Source organism: Chenopodium album, chromosome 16, assembly GCF_948465745.1.
Source record: "Chenopodium album chromosome 16, dcCheAlbu1.1, whole genome shotgun sequence".
Classification (NCBI taxonomy): Eukaryota; Viridiplantae; Streptophyta; class Magnoliopsida; order Caryophyllales; family Amaranthaceae; genus Chenopodium; species Chenopodium album.
Genome location: NC_137849.1, coordinates 12777446 through 12803666, shown reverse-complemented (window position 1 = coordinate 12803666; position 26221 = coordinate 12777446). Strand labels below are relative to the sequence as shown.

The following is a 26221-nucleotide window of genomic DNA, read 5'->3' as shown; positions in this document are numbered from 1 at the left end:
TATCCGCAAAACGAGGCATTTACGTTATTTCTTTTTTCAAATTTGAGCTCAATTTGGATCCTTAATGACCCCAAAACCTTTAACGGAACAATTTCCCACACGTAAATCGATAAAAAATATTATTATTTGGAGAGTGGGTTCCAGTAACGGAATTTGTTAACGGCGGGATAACAGCAAGGTTATCGTATAGAAACTAAATGTATTTTGGGGTTATAGTGTGGATTTCTTAAAAAGAAGGGAGCACATCGTAGAAAACAGAAAGTTAAGAGAGTTTTATAATATAGAAAAACCCCCATTTTTTTTTACTTTTCTCATCTGTCCTCAGCTTCTTTTCTATTTCTTTTGTTGATTTTTATGTTTTTATATGTTAATGTGTTGTTATTTTGGTTGATTTTATGAAATGTTGATGTGTTTTATCTTATTTTGTGATTTAATCAATTTAAGAGGTGTTTGATAATTTTTGCATTTTAAGTTTTAAATTTCTGGTTTGTGATCTAACGCTAAGCACAACAGAATGAAGAGGAATTTTTTATCACTCGGTGACTTTATTGAAGACGATAATGCATGTGAGTAGAATATTTTTATTAAGATTTATTTTTTCCTTATTTAATTTGTGATTATATTGTTGTGTAAGTTGTTTTGTTATTTTATTTTTTATAAATTACAATAATAATTATTTGTGGTTTTGTATGTTGTGTTAATATCAGTGTTTTGGTTTTATACTTCATAGTTTTCTAGAAAATTTTTATGTTTATAATTATGTAATTTTTTGTTAATAGAATCTTATCAAAAAATAATAAAAAAATTAAATAAAATAAAAAGATAACTTGTTGGACAAGTTGTAAGTCATTAGACCTGATTAAAGATTATACCAAAGAAAGGTTGACTTATTTTGCTCAAACTGCGCAAAGGTTAATTTATTTTGGACAAATTTTTCAAAAAATCAAAAAGACTTCGGCCGAAAAATAATTTAAATAAAATTATAATCTAAACCTGCTGTTATTCACAGCTACAACATGGTTATACATTATTCTTACCTAAGGCTCTGTTCTGTTCACCTTATTTCCATTTATTTCAAGATTAATAAGTTCAGATAAAGATTAATAAGTTCATATAAGATAATTTCAGGAAAAATAAGTTCAGATAAGTTGTGATAAGGGTTAATCTGGGCTACCAAGTTTAATTTATAACTAAAATAAGATCAGATAAGATCAGATAAGTAAAAATCAGGTGAATAGAACACACCCTTCAAGCAGAACTACATAGCATTAAGACCCCTCTTATGTATTCATTATCCCCTATTTCTATAGAGGCTTTTCTCCTCGAGCTTAATACTACCTGTACAAGAATATTGTACATCCAAACAGTCCACTCTTCCAGCTTCACTTGCACGTCCTGTAAATCTTGATATTCCATAAGCCTTTTCGGAAGATTCTTGGCCACGATATTCCCACCATTATATCCATTCATAAGCTGCCTTCCTATGTTCATCCTCCACTCTGAGCTATCCAACTCTTGCTTCCGATCATGAACCACTCTGTCACAATAATTCAGCATTGTTCCCAAACCGGTGTTTGGAGTCCACCCATATTCAGCCAATACTTGTGCTTCCCCTTCGCTCAAGTCTTCTCCAACCTTTGACCAAATCATGCACAGGAAAAGTATGAACACATGGACACAGAAAAAAGTGAAAATCCTTTAAAAGCATCAGAACTTATTAAGACATCCTAAACACTAAGGCAAATAGGTAATTACAATCAATCAATCAATCAATCAAAGCCTTAATCCCAAAAGTGGGGTCGGCTAACATGAACCAAATTTGATTATTCCGTGTAGTCATCAACATAAATCTTTCTCCTCCATCCCTTACGATCCAAAACTTCATCCTCACGTAAATCCATGCACTTCATATCCTTCCTCACTCCTTCCAACCAAGTCATCTTTGGTCTCCCTCTTCCTCGTTTAATCCCTCCATGGTCCCACTCTTCCACTCTTCGCACCGGTGCACCCTCGGGTCTCCGTCTTACATGTCCAAACCAACGCAGACGATTTTCCCTTAATTTATCTACAATGCCCGCCACACCTACTTTCTTGCGAATAACCTCATTTCTGATTCTATCTCTTAAAGTGTTTCCACACATCCACCTTAACATGCGCATTTCCGTAACCTCCATCTTTTTAATATGCTCTTTCTTAGAAGCCCAACATTCTGTACCATAGAGCAACACTGGTCTTATGGCAGTCCTGTAGAATTTTCCCTTCAACTTTAAGGGAATGCTGCGGTCGCATAGCACTCCCGTGGCCGCTCTCCATTTAAGCCACCCTGACTTAATCCTGTGGGTCACGTCTTGATCAATGTCACCATTCTTCTGGATGATCGACCCTAGGTACTTAAAACATTCACTCATGGTCAAATCCTTTCCATCCAAACTCACCACTTCATTGCTTGTCCCCCTCTGAGTGCCAAAACGACATACCAAATATTCAGTCTTACTCCGACTTAGCTTAAACCCTCTAGATTCCAACCTTTGCCTCCATTGCTCCAACTTGACATTAACCCCATCCTTAGTCTCATCCACCAAAACGATATCATCTGCGAACAGCATACACCATGGAACCTCATCTTGAATTGGTCTAGTTAATTCGTCTAGAACCGTTGCAAAAAGAAAAGGGCTTAATGCAGACCCTTGATGCAATCCGATTGTAATAGGGAAATCTTTTGTCAACCCTCCGCATGTCCTCACATTTGTTGACACATCCCGATACATATCCTTAACTAGGTCTACATACCTTCGTGGGATACCTTTCTTCAACATTGCCCACCAAAGTATCTCTCTTGGCACCAAAATTTATTAGACAATTGAAGAAAACTAGTGTGTACGACCCTGTACACTTGTCGCTTGTCACCTTAACTAGAGATCATGCTTTCACCTAAACTAAATATGAGATTAAATGAAGAGAGCTGATATTTAACAAACACAAACAGGAGAAAGCAGAGTCAAGAAGACCTGTAAACAAAATGCAACAAGCAACTATAGTTATCATGGGCTGGGTTGCACTCAGAAAGGCCTTTAACATCAGACTAAGAACATTGGACTATGCCGTAATGAACCTGAGATTAAAATGTTCTAAAAGACCAATTGACACCAACTCACCCCAAAAAACATGGTCAGACCAATTGAGCAGAGCTGGACCTGATGAGCTCTAGCAACATGTATTCAAATTGTCACAAAGATGTGTGTGTAAGAGCAAACACAAACACTAATTCCAAATTAGGTATCTTCAGACTCACATTGAAAAAAATAGGATATCAAAAACAAAAATAATCATAGACAAAAAGACAAAAATAAAAAACGAGAATCAAAAGGCAAAAAGAAGTAAAGTAGGAACAACAATTCGAAGCAAAAAAATAAGGTCCAGCTCGGGCAGAGGCTGAAGAAAGTCTAGTACGGCTATGGTAAAAGGAATCCATGGACCAAATATGCAATAAAAGGATTAGCATTACTGAAAGAAAATTTTATCACCTACTCCCTCCGTCCCTAAATGATCTTTGTTCCCGTTTGCTAAATTTTACAGGAATTAAGAAATAGGAGTATAGGAGGAGATAATACATAAAACACATTAAAAAGAGTAAAAAGTACAAGAAATGTGAGTGGGTCACATAATAAGTACATGAAAAAAGAATAAAGTACATGCATATGGGTGGAGGCAATTTAGAGGAAATGTAAGGGTACTATAGGTACATGAGTGAATAAAAACAAAATGAGGATAATTTGGTCATTTTAGTGTCCAAAAATGAGAAACTATGAAATGGGAACAACAATTAGGGACGCCTACAAAGGAAAACGGGAAGATCATTAAAGGACGGAGGGAGTACCTTTTATATAGCAACTTTTGATAAGAGCTGCCTTACCAAATATTGTTAGTAAACAACATTTCTTTAAGACATTTATGTGCAAGTAGCCCTACAAATTTCCTTAAATGAATTGATTAATTGCACAAAAGAGGAAGCAATCAATCACAAATTTTCCCCAGACTAAAAAAAAAAGAGAAGTATAAAAACCAAATTAACTTGTTTTTTTAGTCTAAAAATAGCAATACCGTTACACTTTGTTTGGATAGCAACATAGAAAAGTAAGGAAAGGGAAGAAAATTCTCTCTAAAAATCTCTCTAATATTGGAGGCATGGTGTTTATTGAAACCTTCCTTACCAAACAAGGGAGTTCGTTTTCATCTCTTTCCTTCCCTCCCTTTCTCCCCATTTACTCGTTTCAAACAAGGTGTTCAATAAACTTTTTTTTTTTTTTTTCCCAACTCATAAACAAGGATGACAATAAATTGGGCAGCCAGCTAATCCCAAAGAACAAAAAAGGAAAGAACAAGTCAATCTAACACAAGTAACATGTGAGGAGATAAAACTAGTTTGGCTATGAAACATAGAGATTCTCCTAAGTATTCACAAAATGCTTTAAGTCTTTAATCCACTTTAGTCTTTCACATAAAAACCAAAATAAAGGCCAGGAAAATTGTGTAGGTGGCAGTAAAAAGAATTCATCCTGCCCCAGCTCCCATCCATGAAAATTCCACCTATGTATATTCCCAGGTCAAATATGCCCCATTCCCAGCAAGAGAAAGGAATTCGGTGTGTAACATGAGATAAAGTGCAACAAAAGGGCAGTAAAAAGTCCCAAGGGGACATTCCTCCGAACCATTCCTTTAGCCAAGAATACCCCACCTAAAAAAAAAATCACCATTTGTAACTTTTATTCTATGTTACTCCAACTCTTCATCGTACATCAAGTGCCTGTGTTAGATTCTATGCATATGAAACTTTGGAACCTGCATTTTAGAATTAATGCAATTTATTTTTAATAATGGCTCCCTCTAACCAATTGACACAAAATTATAAAACAGTCCCTAGTGACATCCCCCAGAACCATTCCTCGGAATAGCTTATGTGCTCCTGTATGTTCAAATCATATTATGTCAGATCAGACCACACCAAAGACCATACCAAAACTTAATCTTACTCTTTCCTTCAACTAGCACACACATGCTCAACACAAGGTAACCTCTGTAAACCCCCTTACCCTTGACCACAAAAAGTCTCTTATAATCTGACCTTTCAAGTACCACTAGAAACTTAAAGGGATACAAAGCACTGTGCAATCACAAGTCCAAATATGTGTAATATTGTAATACACCTTCCTTTTGGAAGATAGCCTTGCTTCTGCCACCCAATTTTCCTAGAGACAATTGAACAACTTAACCAATATAGCTATTCCTCTCAAGAAGTCAAGATCATTCCTTAAATAAGTCCAAGCAAGGTAAATCATGGACAAAGCATCACCCAAGGATATATCCAAGACATAGGACTCCATATATAGATACTTGACACTAAAATTTGGTCCTTCCCACATTGTTTATGGTCAAAGTACAAGCATCTTTTGTTATAAAAGTGGTGCTACCAATGTATTATGATTCATGATAACCCATTTACACATCATATGAGCAACAAAGGCAAAGGAAGGGATGCACTCTTGACTCCATCATTTCAGTAATGATGATCTATTCTAGCATATTTATGGTACTATTCAATAATTACCCAAAATGCACAAACAAACAAACAAACAAACAAAAAATGTTCCCTGTTTAACATTATTCACAAGGAGATGCACCTTTCATGTCTACATAACTACATTTATACCAGGATGACCATATTTTACTGAGCGTCAAGTTATAGTCAAAGTAGATTACCACTAATGGTCTATCCTCTATTAGGGTGATCCGGCCACAGCCTGTAAGCCTCATCGCAGTCACCAAACGCTTGACCTGCCATGCCACAGGAACAGAATTCAGCAGCTCAAAGAAGTATGTGGCATAGCCATATTCAGGACGCTCCAGCACAATTCTGCATTCAACAACTTCTTTAAATAAACATAATACACAAGATACTGAAACAATTAACAGCCAGCAATTTACACCTGTTATGTCTTTGGAAGACAAATAAAAAAGACTGAAGGTCTCGACACCAACCCCATTCAACAGGCCACTTCCTATTTCGCATATATTTTGTCTGCAATGCAGCTCAATGACCAAGAACAATAACAGGTGAGTAGTAAGTTACAAGTATCAGCTCAAACCATTTATACAATCAAGATTTGAATTATAGAATTTCAAAATTTTCCAAGTCATTACAGTACTAGTAACTTACCTGCTCCACAAGTGAGAGGAGACAAGACAAACAGTAGCTAATTTTCTCCCCCTTTGTGCGTAAAAGAGGAAACTTGAGAAAAGTTTGACGATGTGAAAACAGCTGCATTAAAGATACCAAACAGAAACAAATGAATATCAATATCTTAGGGCCTTCATCATATGAAGCTCAGTCTAAAATACAAATATCAGACTCGAGCTAAGAAACAAGAGTCTTATAAATAAAAAATTCAAGTCAGGGATACTGAAACATGGTCAACAAATTTAGGATATTGCCGCAGGGGGCATGTCCAATTAAAGGCAAGATATTTTTTCTAAATATTCCCAAATTTTAAATAGGATTTAAAAGTCAGGTTTTTCAAGAAAAATGACCAATAGAATAATACTCCATTACTCCCTCCTCTGTCCCTTAAAGATTGCCCTATTTGCCTTTTCAGGCCGCCCTTAAAAATTGCCTTTAAGGAATACAGAGACAAAGATACGAGCATCACATCGATAAATTTCAAGTCAGGGATACTGAGACACGGTCAACAAATTAAAACCTTATCCAGTTATCTTTTACTTCATATTATGTAGCAGCCACAATCAAAATCTAAGGATTATGATCACAAGGAAATTGACAGTAACACCATTAGCCACATGTATTCAAAACTAGTTGCATGGACCATGAATATTGAAGGTAACTTTAATGGTATACACCATATCACAGAAAAGCAGCAGCTTACAGATATTATTAAGTAAAAAACAATTCAAGAAAAGATCAATTGCAGACAGCATAGATAGTCCTCAATTGGACAAAATAAAGAGGGAGAATACTTAAAAATAAATGGAGCTAGATTAACATGAAAGGCATGAAACAAACCGGCTTAGTAGTTAAATTCTAATAGAAAGTGGGTAAACAAACCAACACAAAGATCAGAAGGGAATATACAGAATCACAGCAATAGCACGTTATACAATTTTGGATACTATGCTCATCGAAGTCAATGTGGTCACAGTCACACAGAGCATCTGAACTTTGGTAACAAGGACATAGTTCACATTTCCAATAAATCGAAACAAATTCAAAGTCTAATAAATTCAAAGTCTAATAAATTCAAATACTGAATATTTACAGAATGAAAGTATTTTTGAAATAAACCACTAATATACAGAATGTATCACTAAAATGAGTAGATAAAATAGAGAATTAGAAACATTTTAAGTTGAAGAAAATTAAGGACCAAACTTTAAAATATAGAAAATAAAGAACTCAAAATACAGGCATAACTAATAGACTTTACACTCATCATATCCTCCAAACCCCCCCCCCCCCCCCCCTCTCCCTCTTTCTCTCTCTCTCTCTCCCCCCCCCCCCCCCCCCCCCCCTTTTCTCCTCTTCCTCTTCCTCTCCCTCAACCTTTAAGCCAAGTAGCAATTTAGCAATAACCAGAAAGGTAAGTGTCTCTTCAAGCACTTAAGAGTATGATGACACCCTGCCCAGTATATCTGATTCTGAAAGATGGCTAGGACCCTTATAGGCTACAGTGACTTAAAACTATGGCCAGGTTATGTTGCTTCTAAAAATGAACACTTTACTGCTGAGAAGAATGTCCAACATTGGGTCTGTTAGCCATTCTGTATCCTATTTTAGATTGGGCCAAAAAAAAGCATACACCCATGTGAAGTTGCATCCATGCATCATATCATACTTTCTAAGCAAATGTGTGACATACCAACCACAAATAGCAGGATAACGACCATTATGCAGACTGGAACAAAACTTAGACACGTTTATTGTAAAAATAAATAAATAAAAATTAGAAAAAAAAAAAAAAAAAAAAAAAAAAGCACACTAACAAAATTAACAGGCAGGTCATAAACAATTGGAGTACTGGTAAAAGTAATACAATGTAATACTAGCAGCTGCACTATCACAATTATACCAAATCAGCCTTAAACTGCTAGTCACTTTAATTTCAGTTATACCAAATCAGCCTTAAACTGCTAGTCACTTTAATTTCAATTACAAGCTGCTTCAAGACCTAAATATATAAGCATAAACACAAATAAATAAATAAATAAATAAATAGGGAGAGAGAGCGCAATTCAACTCCAAGCTTCTCCAAGACCTCAACCATATAAGCATAAACAAAAATGAGAGAGAGAGAGAGAGAAATCAATAATTTGGTAGCAGTGTGCTGAATATATTGCACACTATGCGCTATACCCTCACAAAAGGGAGCATCTGTATGCAATAGCTTTAAGAGAAAGCACATAGATATCAATGCATTGATAAATAAAATTAATAACCTGTGATATTACAGCTTCAAGCTCAGCAAAGCCATCTAAATTGAGAGAATCAGCAAGAATATCATCAGTATCTTCTTCCCCATACAGCTTAATTTCTTCAGGTGATACTCCTTTGTCAAGCAAAACCTAGCAATTTAAAAGTTGTATTAAAATTTATTCTTAACCTTTGTCCATGGTTCATGTGTAGCTCTGTGACGCAGAGAAATCTGGTAATTGGATAATTGCATTTACTACCTTCAAAAGACCAGGAGCATCTTCTTCCAATGCAGTTTCAACTGAATCACTGAACAGCAATTTAAGTATATAAGAAACCAACTATACATAAGATACTATGTACAACAGAAACTAGGCTGCATCAAAATATTACGTTACAGTTCTTCTCTTCTTCCTAGGCCGACTGATACTAACTGGTTTGACAGATTCTAAGACATCATTACCAAAATCCATAGCTGAGGCCTCATCTTCCTTAGGGTTTCCAGGCATACTCGTGCTCGGTATTCCACATGAAAGCAACTTGACACGATCTACAAGTAGCATGTGGTCTAACTCATCCACAAGAATGTCAGAAAACCCTGGCTCATTTTTCACAGTTAAAGTCTGACCAATGCAAGAGTTCTTTGTGATATTCTCTCCTTCATAGCATGACCCGTTTATCTCAAGAGGCTCATCCTTGACTTTTGCAAGCGGTGGTACAACTGAACTTGCCAAGGCACAAGCATCCATCATAGCAGTTTCCTGGGTACCAAAAGATTTACATTCCGTAGATAAAGGGAATGATCTGGATTTTATTGATACTGCAGCAGATCCAGATGAAGGTAGTGAACAGATTTTAGCTGTATAGGATGTTCCATCAGTTGCATATTCTGACGACAAATTATCACTATCATTTACTCCAAGAGATACATCTCTACCAATCGGTGCATCCCAAGCAGAATCACTTTGTGCAGTTTGCAACACACCTTTGGATAAGTTGGACAACCCTTGATAATTCTTCTCCTGAACAAAAAAAGTGTATAGAGTCCAGAAAATATACAATGTCAGCAAATCTAAAAATGACTTCAAATTGCACATAGTAAAGACATGCACTGCAAATCTTTAACAGTTAAACAAAGATCTGAATAAATCATTATAGGGGGCGAGTGCTCAAAAGTCGACGACCAACCATGGGTGACATAGTCTTGGAAGTAAGGATGGCCAGGGGACTTTGGCACATAAGGGAATGTCTTGGGTGGACATCGGCTTGGGCTCAAGTGAGCCCCAGGCCTCACAGCATAACTTAGTAAAATCCGATAATGCTAAACATGGTGAGGGTGCATGTGCAAGGCTTGTGAGCAGCAATATCCATGATAACCATTTTAGTGAAGATCATGGGAGGTAGTTACCTTGATAAGTAACTGCCTAGTGGTTGACATGGTACCCACGGTCGTGGGTTACATGGGCAGTTACCTTGGATGCCTCACTATGGGGATCATGGGGTAGTTTAGACGGTTACCATAGCCTCAGGAAGGGGGGTAGTTGCCAAGCAACAATAACCACAAGGCCCTTAGTGGATATGGTGCAAGCGATTACTCCTTGAATTTAAGAGGGACAGGTAGTGGGATTGTGGGCAGTTATGATAACCACCAATGTTTCCCCACTCCTCTAAATATGAAGTGCAGTTATGCACAAGGGGATCATGGCTCCTATAAAATAGAAGCATGATACATAGTGGTGTGACCTCTGGCTTATTAACCTAAGGTTAACGCTGCATCCCAAGCAGTAACACCAATAAGGTGTGCTTACTAGAAAGTAGGAGGGTTAGTGCCTTAGTGGGTGGTTATGCAAGAGAATGGACAGTTAACTTGCGTGAAGCCAAGTAGCCAACTATGCGTCCATACCCATCAATAGTTGCACAACTAGTACATGCCTCCGAAAATGTAGGGAACATGGTGAGAGTGGGAAGTTATAATTGACCAGTTATACAAAAAGAACATGACAGCCACCCTCATATACTTGATAACACTGTTCTATATATCTTGGGCCATGACATTGCCCTCTGCACAATAGATGCAAGTCCCAGCAAGATTATTCAAGGAAATGTTCGTTGTTCATGATTTTGTTCAAAAGGGAAGAAACACATTTTTTTTTCCTAATTCAACAGATGCACTTTGTTCAATTAAAAAGCAAATACAAGGAGCCTATTAGATTACGTTAGTACAAGATGTGGACACGAGAAATAAGTTTTAGTATTGCAACTAACTATCAGGGTCAAGGTTAAACTGAAGCATGCTTTGCGGGAGACTAATATGTATACTTATTGTAGAGGTAATGCTCTCTGGATTATTGAAGATGATATGGTATGGTGGGCAGGTGGCTAATTGTTCTATTTATGAGCTTTCTGAACATTTAATACATTCTCTACGCAATCATCATATTGATGGTTAAATATATATAATATGAAATCTTTGTTTATATTAAAGTGCAACTAGCTGCTGGAAATAATTAAAGTATATCAGACATTACAATTAAGGTGATGCCAACATGCCCTAATTAGACAGATTTGGTAGTTGAACTAACTGCTAAGTGAAAAAGATGTGAATTCATTTCAATCATTCAATTAATTAGGATAATTTCTTACCTAATCATTAGTAAAAGTGTTGTAATGATGCGAATTTGAACTCCTTACGACAATTTTATCACAGCTATGTAATGATGAAACTCTTTATGACTTATAACAGCTTTATTTAGCAACTCTCTTGGTTTTACACTTTTACCCCTACTCTTCAAGTAGGAGCTTTACAAATAAACTTTTATTATTGCCTTTATTTTCATTTGGTTCATTTTAGGTGTTTCGGGTTGGGTCTATACATAGGTTCCAAATTGTAAGGTTTAAATATTGGGCTACTTTAGTTCATTAGTTGAATCTTTAGGCATTGTCTTTTTATTTAAATAGGTTATTTGATTTTCTTGTTCTTGCTGTAGGAAATAAGATACTTTTTTTGAGTCTTGTTAGCTTTTGACTGTTGTAGTTGACATGCCTATGGAAAAAACCTAGGTTTGACAATTTAGTGTCTGAAATCCTATTTTTTTCTGTTATGGGACGTGAACTTATATATACTTCCAAACATAATTCCATTTGTCACTGAGTTTAAACATCTACAGTATTTGAAAGAACTGTTGGATGCTCCATGGTGGTTCACACCTAGTTTAGCTTTCCCTTGGTCGGGGATAAACATCATACATTAGGAAATAGGAACAAGATTCACTTCTGGGATCTAGATAGGGAACCACTCAACCACCCCTAAATTTTGTTGTCACTTTCATCTTTTAATTACACATAGAAAAATCAAAATTGTCCTAAAGATTAAAATAACTTGTGATGGAGCTTCCATTTAAGGAGACCCCAAGATTAAAGGGTAAGGGTGTGACAAATGTTATTGGTAATGTAGCATGTAAAAAGTATGCCCTTTCGCTGAATTTCAAAATTCTTCTAGTCTTTCCTCATAACATTTTAGTAGATAAGGTTCTCACTTTAATCCAATCTTAGGCCATGTTTGGTAATTAGTTGGTGTGGTTGTGTTGTATTAATGATTTGAATAGTTGATTATATTACTTGGTTTTGACTAGTTGGTTTTAAATGGTTGGTTCTGTAAAAGTGTTTGGTAAATAGTTATTACTAATTAATTATTTCAATGTATGTAATAGCTAAATTGTTAAATGTTCAATAAGCTAATTGATTTGAGCCTTTTCAAAACAGAGCTTTTTGAGACCAAAGTTTTTTACCAACCACTCAAATTAGCTTCTTATTTGGTCAAACCTTTAATAGGCCTCAACAAAAAGTTCTTTAAAAAATCTCTTTACCAAATAACGCCTTAGTCGAGAACGAAAAGTGAAAGATCCCAAAGGTGAAGCCTCCAATATGAAAGGCATGCTTAGCAAGGCTCAATACTATGATAAGATTTCCACAAGCTTACCCCTAGTTTTCTTTCCTTTATTGTCTAAAACAAGAGATGAATACATGGTTGGAAATCATTTTTTTTTATATTTACCTTATTATAGATAAATTTTTAGCCTTAAAAGGATGTATGATCATCACAACAACAACAAGGTCAATTAACATGAATCGTCATAAAGAACAATCCACAAAAGAGAAAATATAGCATTACAAGACAATTGATTGAATAAAAGGAGTATCGCTTCCGCCCCTCATGAAAAAGAAGAGTTGCAATAAGTCTACAACAGCCAAAGTAAAACTTAGTCACACCTTATAGACATGAATCAAAGATTCGGTTAATTTGACTCAATAAAAAAAATAAAAAAAATAGCAATGACAACATTCCTCTCACACAAATAGGCCTCATGCATGAGTATTAAGTATCCAACGTGGGAGCTTGAGTTGAATTTAAGAGTTAGGCTAGCATCACACAACAACAACCCAATACAAACTCCACAACAACCCACTTAGCAACAAATTAATTTTTGGTTTTTTAATGCTAAGAACAATGCTATTTTTTTCCTAGTTAGATTGGGAGTCACAAAGTAACACTATATAAAAAAAAAAAGCTACAATTGTTTCTTGAAAGATCAGTTATGATATTAATTTTGCTTAGCGCATAACATATGGTTTGAGAACTCAACGGAGTTCGGATATTCTTTCATCTAAGTTGTCGGGTGGTGGGACTCTCAATTAACTCTCTTTCTTACTTTTTCTTACAAAAACTCACCTAACAACACACTCTAACTTATGATTAGACATACTATACCACATCCCACTTTCAAAACTATATCTCCTTACTTAGTCTTTGTTGTTATAATAAGTGTAACAATCATATAGATACAGAAGCCATAAAACTTAATTTAGGAAAGTATACATTACTCGGTATTACACAATTTCATATAACCAAGCTTTGTACAAACCTTAAAATGAAGCTACAGGCATAATTGATTTCATTTAAGGATAATTAAAAAGTGCTACATGAATATTTCACTCTTAGGCACATAACCAACTCTTAAGGGGTGATTTCCATAGAAATGGTTGGAAAAGTTATAAATTCCAAGAATATGTCACTTTTTGCTAATATTCCCTACATATTGTCCACGTCATCAACTTTTTTTTTTTTTACTATTTTACAACAAAACCTCTAATTCAATTAGCGGTTTTATAAAAAAGAAACCGCGGTTTCATTTATTTTGTTTCGTATACATGAATTTCAAGTAAGTAAACCGCTAATTGAATTAGCGGTTTTACTTTTAATAAAACCACTAATTCAATTAGCAGTTTTACTTTAAAAAAAAAAAATCAATTTTACTTTAAAAAAAATATATAAATCAATTTTTATGGTGACATGGACGGTGTGTAAGGAATATTTACAAAAACTAACATAATCTTGGAATTTATAACTTTTCTAACAATATTGATAGAAATCACCCACTCTTAAGTAACTAATTCGGCTTGAAAATAAATTGTCACAAACATATCAAGGGCAACAACAATTAAACTTGAATGACTAAATACTTTCACAAGACATATAGAGTGGACGTCCAATGATCAAATGTTAGATTATATGTCCCAAGCGCATAATGTTTGTTATGCACTCCTGTCTTTTTTTATTATGCCTATATGTTCTTTTTTTCCAAAAATGTTCTTTTATTGAATATTGTATCATTAATAAATCCATTGTTTTTATGAATAATTGAGTGGGGACGAGACATGTTTATTTATTTTTATTTGTTAAAAGGAAAGAGAAACTAGGTTGGCAACATAAGAACAACATAATTCATCCTTTTGAACGATGGAAGAGAATAAATCATTAAAAGGAGTTATCTGATAAAAGCATGCCTATTTATTATGCAGTATGTATTGTATGTTCTTTTACTCCAAATAGTATGTGCTTTCGGGCACTCACGGATGAAGGATCTAAATAGCATCCAACGATGAAGATTATATGCTAGGATTTAGAACAGAACAGAGTAATCAAGCTAAGACAACAGAGTAAAAATGGCAACCAAGGGGATAATTGTATTGCAAACCAAGGTGACTTGCAATACAAGCCTTCTTTCGAGAGGAAGGTGCTCTCCCAAAACAAACTCCTTAATCAATTTTTGCATACCTTTCCCTTGACCCCAATTCCCTATTAATACCCAAAACAGAAGCAAAATAACAGACTCTAGAAGCTGCTGGCAAAAGGAATCAAATAACAAACTCCACAACTAATTTATTTATGGATTACTATTTGGATATTTTGATTTTTACCACCTTCCAATAACGACTTTGTCGAATTTACCACCTCCATAAAAAAAAGATTTACTTTACCACCTCATAAAAAAATAAAACATCAGTTTTACCACCAATCACCTCCAACTAACGGATTCCGTCCATAAATCCGATAAATCCGTTAGTGGGGCCTACTTTGCACACGTGTCGCTATATTATTGGGTAAGTTTTAAAAAAAATTAAAAAAAAAACAAAAAAAAAAAATTAAAAACAAAAAAAAAAATTAAAAATAAAAAAAAATAAATCCGGCAGCCCCACCTCCCCTACCCAATTCCGGCCACCATCTCCGACTCCGACCACCCCCTCCCTCTCCCTCCCCGTTTCCGACCAGCCCTTCCCTCTCCCTCCCCGATTCGGACCACCCCATCCCTCTCCCTCCCCGATTCCGACCACCCCTTCCCTCTCCCTCCCCAATTCCGACCACCCCTTCCCTCTCCCTCCCCGATTCGGACCACCCCATCCCTCTCCCTCCCCGATTCCGACTAGCCCTTCCCTCTCCCTCCCCGATTCGGACCACCCCATCCCTCTCCCTCCCCGATTCCGACCACCCCCTCCCTCTCCCTCCCCGTTTCCGACCAGCCCTTCCCTCTCCCTCCCCGATTCAGACCACCCCATCCCTCTCCCTCCCCGTTTCCGACCAGCCCCTCCCTTCCCCTGCCCGTTTACGACCAGCCCCTCCCTTCCCCTAGCCACCACCTAACAGCTACGACCAACCCCACCACCATCCAAACCCAGACGCGAAACCACCGCGACCCGAAACCACCACCACCCAGACGCGAAACCCACACGAAATTCCGACCAACCGAGGTAGTTGATTTCGTTGCTGGTTGGTTGACATGGAAGATCGGGGAAGATGAAGAAGAAACGTTCAAAATGTGGGCCCTACTAACGGATTCATGGATGGAATCCGTTAGTTGGTGGTAAAATCGATTTTTTGGAAATTTTGGTGGTGGTAAAGTAAATCTTTTTTTATGGAGGTGGTAAATTCGACAAAGTCGTTATTGGAAGGTGGTAAAAATCAAAATATCCTTACTATTTTACCCTCTCCTATCCAAAACTGATTTTCTAACAGAATTCCCTTCTCAACCATTGCTAACATTCTTGGGCCTCCTTGCACAAGTGAAGCGAATACTAGGCCTGGTCTGATTCCTTGCAATACCTCCCACCCAAAGTTTCACCTTGTCCTCAAGGTGGAAACAAGGAAACCTAAGGTTTACTTCATCAAAGTGCTCCCATGTAGCTTCAAACTCCTGCAATCCTTTCCAATGAATCAACACCTCCATAGCAAACTGAGAATTACGCACCCCAAGGACAGCCTCAGGTTCCACTTCCAGTACCAAATCTGCTGACAATTGAGCAGGCAGGTTGGTTGGGCGATGACCAACACCAATAGCCTGCTTCAGCTGTGAGATATGAAATACAGGATGTATTTTGGCTCCTGGTGGTAACTGCAACTTATAGGCCACCTTACCAATTTTCTGAATAACTAAGGCCCATAGAAACGAGGTGAGAGCTTGTTGTTAGACCTTTTGACCAGAGACTTCTACCGATAGGGCTGCAGCTTAAGGTAAACCAAGTCCAAGTCCCCCACCTTAAAATCCCCTTCACGCCTTCCCTTGTTTTCATAGTGCTGCATGTATACCTGAGCTTGCACTAGATGATATTTCAGGTCATCCAAAATCGCATCTCTTTCCTATAGCTGCTCGTCTACTAAAGAAACGGCTGTGCTACCAGAGGTGAACCTGAGCAAATGAGAAGGGTCCCTGCCATATAAAGCCTTGAACGGAGTGCAATTTGTGGCTGTGAGAAAAGAGGTGTTGTACCAATATTCAGCCCAAGATAGCCGGTGAGCCCAAGAGTGAGGTTACCCATTCACAAAACACCTTAGATAAGATTCCACCCCTTTATTAACCACCTCCGTCTGACCGTTGGTCTGGGGGTGATAAGCGGTGCTTCTCATAAGCTGAGTGTCCTGAGTGCCCTGTAGAACAATTCAGTCCAAAAAATACTCAAAAACACCTTGTCGCGATCGGACACGATAGATCTTGGTATACCATGTAACTTGACCACCTCAGTCATGAAACGTTGTGCCACGCTTTGAGCTGTATAAGGCTGTTTGAGGGGAATAAAATGCCCATACTTGGTTAGTCTATCAACTACTACGAGTATAGTATCCCAACCCAAGGATTTTGGCAACCCTTCAACAAAGTCCATTAATATGTCTTCCCAAACCCTTTTCGGAATTGGTAAAGGTTGAAGAAGTCCCAATGGAGAAACTGTCGAGGCTTTGTTCTGCTGACACACGTGCGACACACGTGACACTGCTGCACGTACTTAGTCACATCAGACCTCGTACAAAACCAGAACCATTCCCCGGCTAAACGTTGGTACGTCTTCAGATCACCAGCATGCCCCCCCCCCCACCAAGGAGTCATGGTACTCCTTTGACAGCTTGTTGGTCAACTCACTATGCTTGGGAATAACAACTCTTCCTTTACACTTCAAAACCCCATTTTCCAGAATAAACCACTTGGGTGGAGAGTCACCATTCTGGATTTGCGAAATTAATCGCTGCAACACTGCATCCTTTTGTATGAAAGATTGCACATAGTCCCAACGAAGGCCACACAAAGTGACCATAGAGGAGCACTCCACCTCAGGGCTATGTTGTCTGGATAAGGTGTCAACCACCTTATTTGCAGGACCGGGTTTGTAGTGTATAACAAACGAGTACCCTAACAATTTGCTAACCCATTTTTCGTAGGCTTGACCCACCTCCCTTTGCTCCAAGAGGTACTTGAGACTCTTTTGATCAGTGTGCACAATGAAGTGTCGCCCTAATAAATAATGCCTCCATTTCTCCACCGCAAACACAATAGCCATCAATTCTTTCTCATAAATGGGTTTATCGCGATTACGTAGCCCAAGGATCTTGCTAAAATAAGCGATTGGATGCTCAGATTGCAACAAAACTGCACCAACACCATACCCACATGCGTTTGTTTCCACCATAAAAGGCATAGAAAAATTCGGAGTAGCTTGGCGCACTCACCATGGCAGCCTTGAGTGTAGTGAAAGCTGTTGAGGCGACCTCAGTCCACCCGAAGTTGTCCTTGCGTAACTGATGAGTTAAAGGCTGACCAATCCCCGCATAGCCTTGGATGAACTTGCAGTAATATCCTGTAAGGCCTAAGAACCCGCGCAACTCCTTCAACTTGGTGAGAGGAGGCCAATCCACCATAGCCTGAATTTTGGAAGAATCAACTTCCACACCAACTGCTGAAATAACGTGGCCCAGATAAGCCACTCGTGACTTCCCTATTTCACACTTTTTGAAATTGGCATACAGTTGGTGAGCTACCAGGGTGCGTAGCACTTGTTTCAAATGTTCCCGAAGAGCATCCACACAAGGGCTCTACACCAAGATATCGTTAAAAAAGACAAGGACGAATTTACGCAAGAATGGCTTGAAGATTTCGTTCATAAGAGACTGAAATGTGGCAGGGGCGTTAGTAAGCCCAAAGGGCATTACGAGGAACTCGTAATGGCCCTCATGGGTCCTGAATGCTGTTTTGTGCACATCATCAGGTCGCACCCTAATCTGATGGTAACCTGATTTTAAATCAAGTTTTGTAAAGACTGCCGCCCCACCCAATTCATCTAGTAGTTCGTCAATGATGGGAATAGGAAATTTGTCGGGAACCGTTTCCTTGTTTAAGGCCCTGTAATCACAGAACCGTCATGAGCCGTCTTTCTTTTTCACTAATAACACAGGACTTGAGTAGGCACTAGTAGATGACTGAATTATGCCTGCACTTAGCATGTCAGCCACCAACTTCTCAATCTCATCTTTCTTTGATGGGATTAGTGCCACTGCGAAGCACAATGGCGTGCTCAATGTGCCTTTTCGGGGGTAGACCTTCTGGCATGTGAAAAACCCGTTCAAACTCATGTACAATGGGCTGAAATGCTACTGGAACTTCGGGTAATACTTCCTGAGTTTTCTCCAACTGATTTAGTTGTAAATAACCCTGACCCTCCTTCTGTAAGTTACGAATCATGGCTTTTAAAGAAATTCCCGTATGACCCAGATGAGGATCCCCCTTCAAGGTGACTGTATCCCCACCCAATTGGAACTTCAGAGTTTGTGTTTTCCAATTGGTGGTGATAGTGCTCAACTTCTCCGTTGAGCTTCCCAAAGGAAGAATAAGGAAGTCCTCCATTATTGTCACCCCCTAAAGGTCCAGCAGCTGCCACGGTGGAGATAAAATTATGTGTTGCGCCGGGGTCGATCATGACCACCACGGAACTGCCATTCACCACCCCAAGCAACCGCATAGTTTTACCGAACGCAGAGGGAAGTATTTGCGATTATGTTTCCACCATAGAGAGCTTGCCGGAATCCTGCCATTCCTCGTCGTCCACCATGAGCAAAACGCTCAACGCCGCTGACAATGGTGGTGGTTGAGGGTCCACTTGTCATCACAGCGAAAACACACCCTGTTCTCGCTTCTGTTGTAGCTCTTTTTCCGACAAGCGTCTGATTCCTCCGGCGGGTTTCTGATTGTTGTAGGTGTTTCGGGATGTGTTTGGCTGGTAGGTGGATGAACTAGGGAGGTTCGGGTTTGTGTTTAGGTTTGAGGTTTCTGTTTGGGTTGGGACGCTGGGTTGGGTAAGGGGTATGCCAAGTGGGCAGGCTCCCAACTGGTTTGGGTCATGGGCTTAACTTTTGTTTTTCCTCAATCCTCATAGCCAGATCCATTGCCTGGTCCAACATAACCGGGTCGAGGATCCGGACTTCAACCCGGATATCCTCTTTCAACCCATTAATGAATTGTCCCTTAGCAATCTCCTCAGGAACACCATCAATTAGAGCCAAAAGCTCGATGAAACGACGACGGTAACCAGCCACCGTGCTGGTGCGCGAGCCACTGCTCGTGGAGCGTGCCGGTGGCGATGGGTCTGAAACGGCGAAGTAACAGCTTCTTCAACGCCTCCCACGACCGCAAGGGATGACGACGGTGCTCCCATTGATACCAGAGCAACGCATCACCGTCCAGCGCAACTATGGCAGCCTCTAGCTGATCCTCCTCGGTAAGTCGATAAAAGTGGAAGAAACGCTCTGCGGGAAGGATCCAACCATCTGGGTTAGAACCGTCAAAGAGAGGTAAATCGAGTTTGCGCAACTTCCAATTCGATTGGCCTCCCAGAAAGCCACCATCACCAAAGTCCAGTAGAGGTTGCGACACGAACGGGTTATCCCATTGGAGTTGTGGTCCGTTCACCATGGCTGTAGCTCCGAGCGAAGCTTCTCGTTCTGCTTAGTGAGATCAGTTTTGAGAGCTGCAATGGCAGTAGAAATCTCACGAGAAACCCGATTTGGCATTCCAGCTACCTCTTGCTCCAACAACTCGCTGACCATGATTCAGGCGGGCCATCGTCGTCTCCGGCTAAGATCGGGACTGCTCTGATACCAAATTTGCTAGGATTTAGAACAGACGGAGTAATCAAGCTAAGACAATAGAGTAAAAATAGCAGCCAAGGGGATAATTGTATTGCAAACCAAGGTGACTTACAATACAAGCCTTCTTTCGAGAGGAAGGTGCTCTCCCAAAACAAACTCCTTAATCAATTTTTGCATACCTTTCCCTTGACCCCAATTCCCTATTAATACCCAAAACAAAAGCAAAATAACAGACTCTAGAAGCTGCTGGCAAAAGGAATCAAATAACAAACTCCATAACTAATTTATTTATGGATTACTATTTTACCCTCTCCTATCCAAAACTGATTTTCTAACAGAATTCCCTTCTCAACCATTGCTAACATTCTTGGGTCTCCTTGCATAAGTGAAGCGAATACTAGGCCTGGTGTGATTCCTTGCATTATAATCCATATAATGTTCGCATAATGACATAAATCTGACAGTAAATACAATGCGAATGAACTGCACAATATGTGTTTTGCCGAGAAATTGTTAATCTTATGCTTTCAACCGTACTACATTTTTAATCCTAAACAATTGTGTCATTTGGCTCTAAAATGACTTGCTTAATACACTAATATCAAGAAACTTATAAAGCCATCATTCACTAATTTAAATACTTCCTCCGTTTCTCAATTGATATATCTTCCTTTTTGGGATGTTTTGCAATAGATGCATCACTTCTCTTTTTAATAAGGTTTTATATGTGAAATGACAATCTTGTCCTGGGCTTGTAATCCAAATAAGTGGGGAGTAAACTCTCCAATTTTACTTTACATACCATAGTTAAAGCTTATCACATAGGTAAACACGTAAATTACTCCACTCTCTCTCCTTATTGGTTTGAGTCATTTCTTTATGATGCATCGATTGAGAAACGGAGGATGTATAAGCTATTACAATGATCTTCACAGGACATCAAGGTCCGAAAATAATCACAATTATTTCATCTACATAAGATCAATTCTTTTCTAGAGTATCACCATAAATTGTCATGTGCCAAAATTAGTGTTACTTCTACAAAAGAAGGCAAATATCTAACAGCTATAGAGTACATATCTACAGATATTACACACCAAACAAACATAGCAGAGTACAAATATAACATATAATACAAGAATAGCAGAGTACAAATATTGTATATCATTCACAGAATAGCACAGAGACAACACCATTTAGCATTTTTCAATAGCAAGCTAAAAAGCTTTCTTCAATAGCAGTTTTCAATACCAACTAACAAAGTTTGAGACACCATACTTTAAAAAGAGTTTTAAACAAGGAACAAAATGCCGTGAATCAAGAATCATAAAACAATTACCTCCATATTTGATGTGGAAGACTGCATGACTTTCCTGTCATAAATATACAGAAATTGGATTTTTTAGCAATTTAGCATACACATTGACCACATAAAGCAAAGACAATGAAATAAGCACTTACAGAGTTTGGTTATAACCTTAGGAATATGAACTTCCATGGACTAGTGATTTAGAGCTAGGTTTTTGTAGGGAGTTTAAATGGTGTATAGCCTAACGGATTGTTTATTATATTAGCAGTACTTGTTACAATATATACTTCAAAAAGCCTAATCATCTCAATCTGTGATCAGCACCAAAGATGTCACCTAAGACTATCCTCCACCATGGTGGCCAAGCAATATAAATGCCACAATCTTGCACTTTTCATTTGAAATTTCAGCAGGTAAAAAATTTGTCATTTACATCTAGCAGTTTAAAGCATTCAATGTATAACAAATGAGAAACACAAACAAATAGATGAAGCAGCAAAAAGAACAAACAAAATGTTTTAACATTAGCAATGAAGAATCTAGAAGGCTAACGACCCGCGGTCAGGTGATGAGGAATCGTATTTAGGCTATTTTTTATACATTCAAAGCTAATTATTTTTAAAATAGAAGCAGACCAAACTGAAAAGACTCAAAAGTCATTACACACCAGAGACCAAGCTTGACGTATTATTTGAGACTTTATCACAAAAGGTTCAGACTAGACCAAGCCACTGTATAATTAGTTTAATGGCATTAAGATGCCTAATTGAGTCAATTTTTTATCAACCATGGTTAAGCTAACCTTAAACGCCTCTGTCATCATCAACTCTCTTCCCCTTCAACTAACAATAACAGGCCCTCTTTCTCTATCCCAACACAGCAGACACACCACGCTTGCACTGCCACTTGTCAAAAATTGCGGTCTTAAAACCAGATTTTTTTTTTTTTTTTTTTTTTTGAACAGTTTCAAATATATTTGGGAATAAGTACTTGCTCAAATTTTACAAAATCGAGTTTTGGGTGCAGAATTCAATCAAATTAAACTTCTTTTAAGGTATCAAAATTATACATCAAATAAATCAATATAGGTAAAAATGTTGGTTTAGATTTTTGAGTGAAATCATTCACAATTGTTTGAATTCATCATGAATACAATATATAGAGTAATAATTTAGCTATTCGAACAAAAAAGAAAGCCAATTTTGGATCAATCTATAGTTAATTAAGTTTTTTAAGCAAAAATTTAAGAAAAAGCTTCTTCAATGACATATAACACAACCACCACTAAGGCACTAATACAAGATCATTTTTTGAATTTCTGTAATTATCAAACTAGGTTGCAAAAACTAGGGGCTACCATTCCTTCGCCCCATTTCTTTTCTTGCATTCACATTCTAAGATCTAAAATGATCCTGAGTAAAAGTCGTTAAATAACAGCACATATAAATCATGATTGTGGTTATGAGCGCAGTAAAGGACTAACGGTTAAGCTAAAGCTGTATACCAAGTATAAATACAGTCCTAACATCAGTATGTTGAAATGGCAATAACATGTGAAATTATGATTATCACTATGCATAACAACTTTAATGATGGAAAATTAGTGCTGTTATCCTAACAGAATGATATATAGCAGGCGTTTTTTTCAAAATAACACACAATTAACAGTGCAAAATAGTAAGTTGATAAGACTTTACATGATGAGATATATTCAAACCATGTTAAGGCACTTCCAGAAATAAAAAACACAAATAAAAAAATATAAGATCCGTTGATCCTAGCCACAAGACAAAAAGAAAGAGATGCAAAATCTCCGTTGAGTATCCCGTCTTTTAAGCCTATTATCCTGGTTTGAGTGACAAAAGATTATTATTCGGTCATTTACATTTTACAAGATGTAATTTATTGCATAAATCATAAAAACGATGCGCACAATTTGTTTCCCCTTCCACATAAGAATGCACAACCTGAATAATGAATTTTAAGACATTTTCAAATTTTCAGATAATACAAATGAGCATAGGATAGTTGTATTCCTTTGGCACCACATTATCAAGAGCAATGTGCTAAACAATGATTAGGATGGCAATTAGGCTATACCTTCAGCACTTGGATATCAATGTAATTTTACCTTTCAAGTGGCTGCGTTATTTCCTAGTAGATCAACTTTAAAGATAAAAATGGTCAGGCTACCGATGTTTAGAAGGATGTTGGCAGACCAGTCTTTTAAAATCTATTTTTACTTTCCCCATTAAAAAGTTTGCGGCAATAAAATTTGTAAGATTTACAGTGATCAAAGAGAAGAACTAACTGTGGTGCACTTCCTTCATAACAATTTTATAACTGGTTAAACAAAAAATCACTCATTTTCTTAGAGGCCACTTTTCAATGCTTGTATAATGGTCAGACATCTGATGAATGACTTTTGAAGAGTTTAACTATATAATGTCTATTCATTTATTCATTAACAAAGCATTGGTCAAGTAATACCTAGTGATTTGACAAACCATGAATAAAATGATAATGGTTTCGCTAAGCAATAGAGCATTGTAAGGTCCCAAGGATTGGAAGACATCAAAAACTCCCAGCAAAACAAACTCATTAATCAACACAAGATAATAGTAGAACGAAAGTAGTACCTTGATCGTAGCATTTTGCGTCGTTCTTTCAACGTAACATTGTCAAGAGCATCATCAAACTTATAGAACATCTTTCGCCGTTCTTTCAACATAACATTGTCAAGAGCATCATCAAACTCATTAAACACCTCATGCTTAACTTCAGTGGCTTGCACATTAGCACTGCTAGAGCCCATCAAGGGATCTTGTAAAATATCACCAGGAACATCCGATGTTGTTCGATGTCGAAATGCACTAACAGGTCCGTCCCAGCCAGGGCAGGAGGGGCGATCGCCCTGGACTAGAGAGAAATGATCCAACTTCATAATTTCATCCTAATATTAAAGGATTCTGCAACACATTAGCAACCAAATTTGATTTAATTATCAAATTAAGCTCAAAAAATCACATATTTTTAGGGAGAAAAGGTCTAATTTTATAATTCCATCATAACATTGAAGACAAGTTTGATTCAATTATCAAATTAAGCTCGATAAATCACATAATTTTAAGGATAAAAGGTCCAATTTCATAATTTGTCTCATCCTAACATTAAAGGCAAATTTGATTCAATTATCAAATTAGGCTCGAAAAATCAAATAATTTTCTTATTTAGCAACAAAATCACTCGCTAATTCGTTATGAACTTTCATAACCTTAGTATTACAACCAACAGTTCAATAATCGACTTTAGAAGAACCCTACACTGGAGTATAACTGATAATTATTTTAAACGATAAACTCTAGATTATGAAAATGATATTCCAGTATGACAAAAAGAAACATCTTACCACAGAAGCAGCTTCAATGGAGGCTAGAGATATTAGAAGTCGCGACTCAATGGAGAATAAGGAGTGTGCTTCAATAAGAAACTGAGAAAGAGAAAGAGCGGGAGAAAGAGGAGGACATTGGGGTGAAACTTATGCGGTTTTAAACCGAACCAAAATGCAAACCAAACCGAATTAGAATTGTTGTACGGTTTTTTTTCTAATATGGTTTTGGTGTGGTTTGAGGAATCCCAAAACCGAATTAATATGGTTTGGTTTTGGCTTTATGATTTGAAAAACCAAAAACCCAAATCCAAATCGAATTATAGTCCATATCCAAATTATAGTCTAGTCTAATACTAATTTCCACCCTTCATATATCAAGCCAAAAAATAATAAAACCGTTATGAAATAAATAAAAATTAGAGGATTAAGAGACGAAGGTAAGGGAGGTAGAATTACTACTTGTATATATTACTCTTCGGTAATATTTTTGTGTGCTTTATACAAGTGAATTTGCATGGGTATTTATAGTAGTGAAAACTACTATTACATTGTGGGCTACAAACATAGAAGGTGGCAACAAGGTTGGTTACTACATTAAATGCCATGAAGAAATTTGGAGTATGGACATTCACACCATACTTAATGATCAAATTAATTAACTCTTAACACTCTCCTTTGAATGTCCATACAAAATATGGTATTTGTTGCCTCATTAAACCTTGCTAAGTAAAACCCTTTGGGATAAAAGCTCGATGGTGGATCCAGGAACTGTACCTAGGGGGTTCGAACTTCATCAAACACTTGATATTCGAATGCACGGATATAAATCGGGTATTCAAGTATAAAATAGAGTGTTCAAATAAATACCAATACACAAGTACACGACAAAATAAGTCCAAATTTCAATAAAATTGCAAAATAAAAATAATCTGATACAATATTACATAAATTTAATTAAATGTCAAAATACAATACATAAAAAAAAGATGCAAATTACTAGTTTACTGCCTATTTAACAGTTAACAATACAACAAAACAAAACATATCAATACTATTATTTTAAAACAAAAAGTTGGAGGGACACTTGTCCTCCTCCTATTTTTCATGTTTTATTATAATTTTTTTAAATTGAAAAAAAAATACACACCTCTTCTAGCCCATTCCTTAAACATGCCTATTCAAGAAAAGAAAAAAAACAAGTGGAAAAAACATATTAAAACAGAAATTAAACTTTAAGTGAAAAGACACAAATGAAATAAGTCAATTTTAAGGGGATTTAAGATATATGTGAGAGTTTTC

The 26221-nt window shown here is 37.3% G+C and overlaps 1 protein-coding gene across 1 annotated transcript; it reads right to left on the bottom strand.

The window, feature by feature from the left end:
- Positions 1-1184: 1184 nt before the first annotated feature.
- Positions 1185-25032, bottom strand: LOC145584924 (uncharacterized). Its single transcript, XM_081641709.1, has 10 exons — positions 24941-25032; positions 24171-24500; positions 21562-21595; positions 8873-9501; positions 8740-8788; positions 8506-8631; positions 6215-6316; positions 5985-6076; positions 5758-5911; positions 1185-1635 (listed from the first exon to the last, which is right to left on the bottom strand). Exons 2-10 carry the CDS (start codon positions 24473-24475, stop codon positions 1249-1251), a joined length of 1878 nt encoding a protein of 625 aa, XP_081497835.1. The 5' UTR covers positions 24476-24500; positions 24941-25032; the 3' UTR covers positions 1185-1248.
- Positions 25033-26221: the final 1189 nt, after the last annotated feature.

Coding starts and splice junctions, on each gene's coding strand:
- LOC145584924 (XM_081641709.1), bottom strand. CDS start 24,475: ATGAAGTTGGATCATTTCTCTCTAGTCCAGGGCGATCGCCCCTCCTGC. Junction 21,596..24,170: donor CGCAAAATGCTACGATCAAG/GTACTACTTTCG, acceptor TATTTATGACAG/GAAAGTCATGCAGTCTTCCA. Junction 6,317..8,505: donor TTGAAGCTGTAATATCACAG/GTTATTAATTTT, acceptor TCTTTAATGCAG/CTGTTTTCACATCGTCAAAC.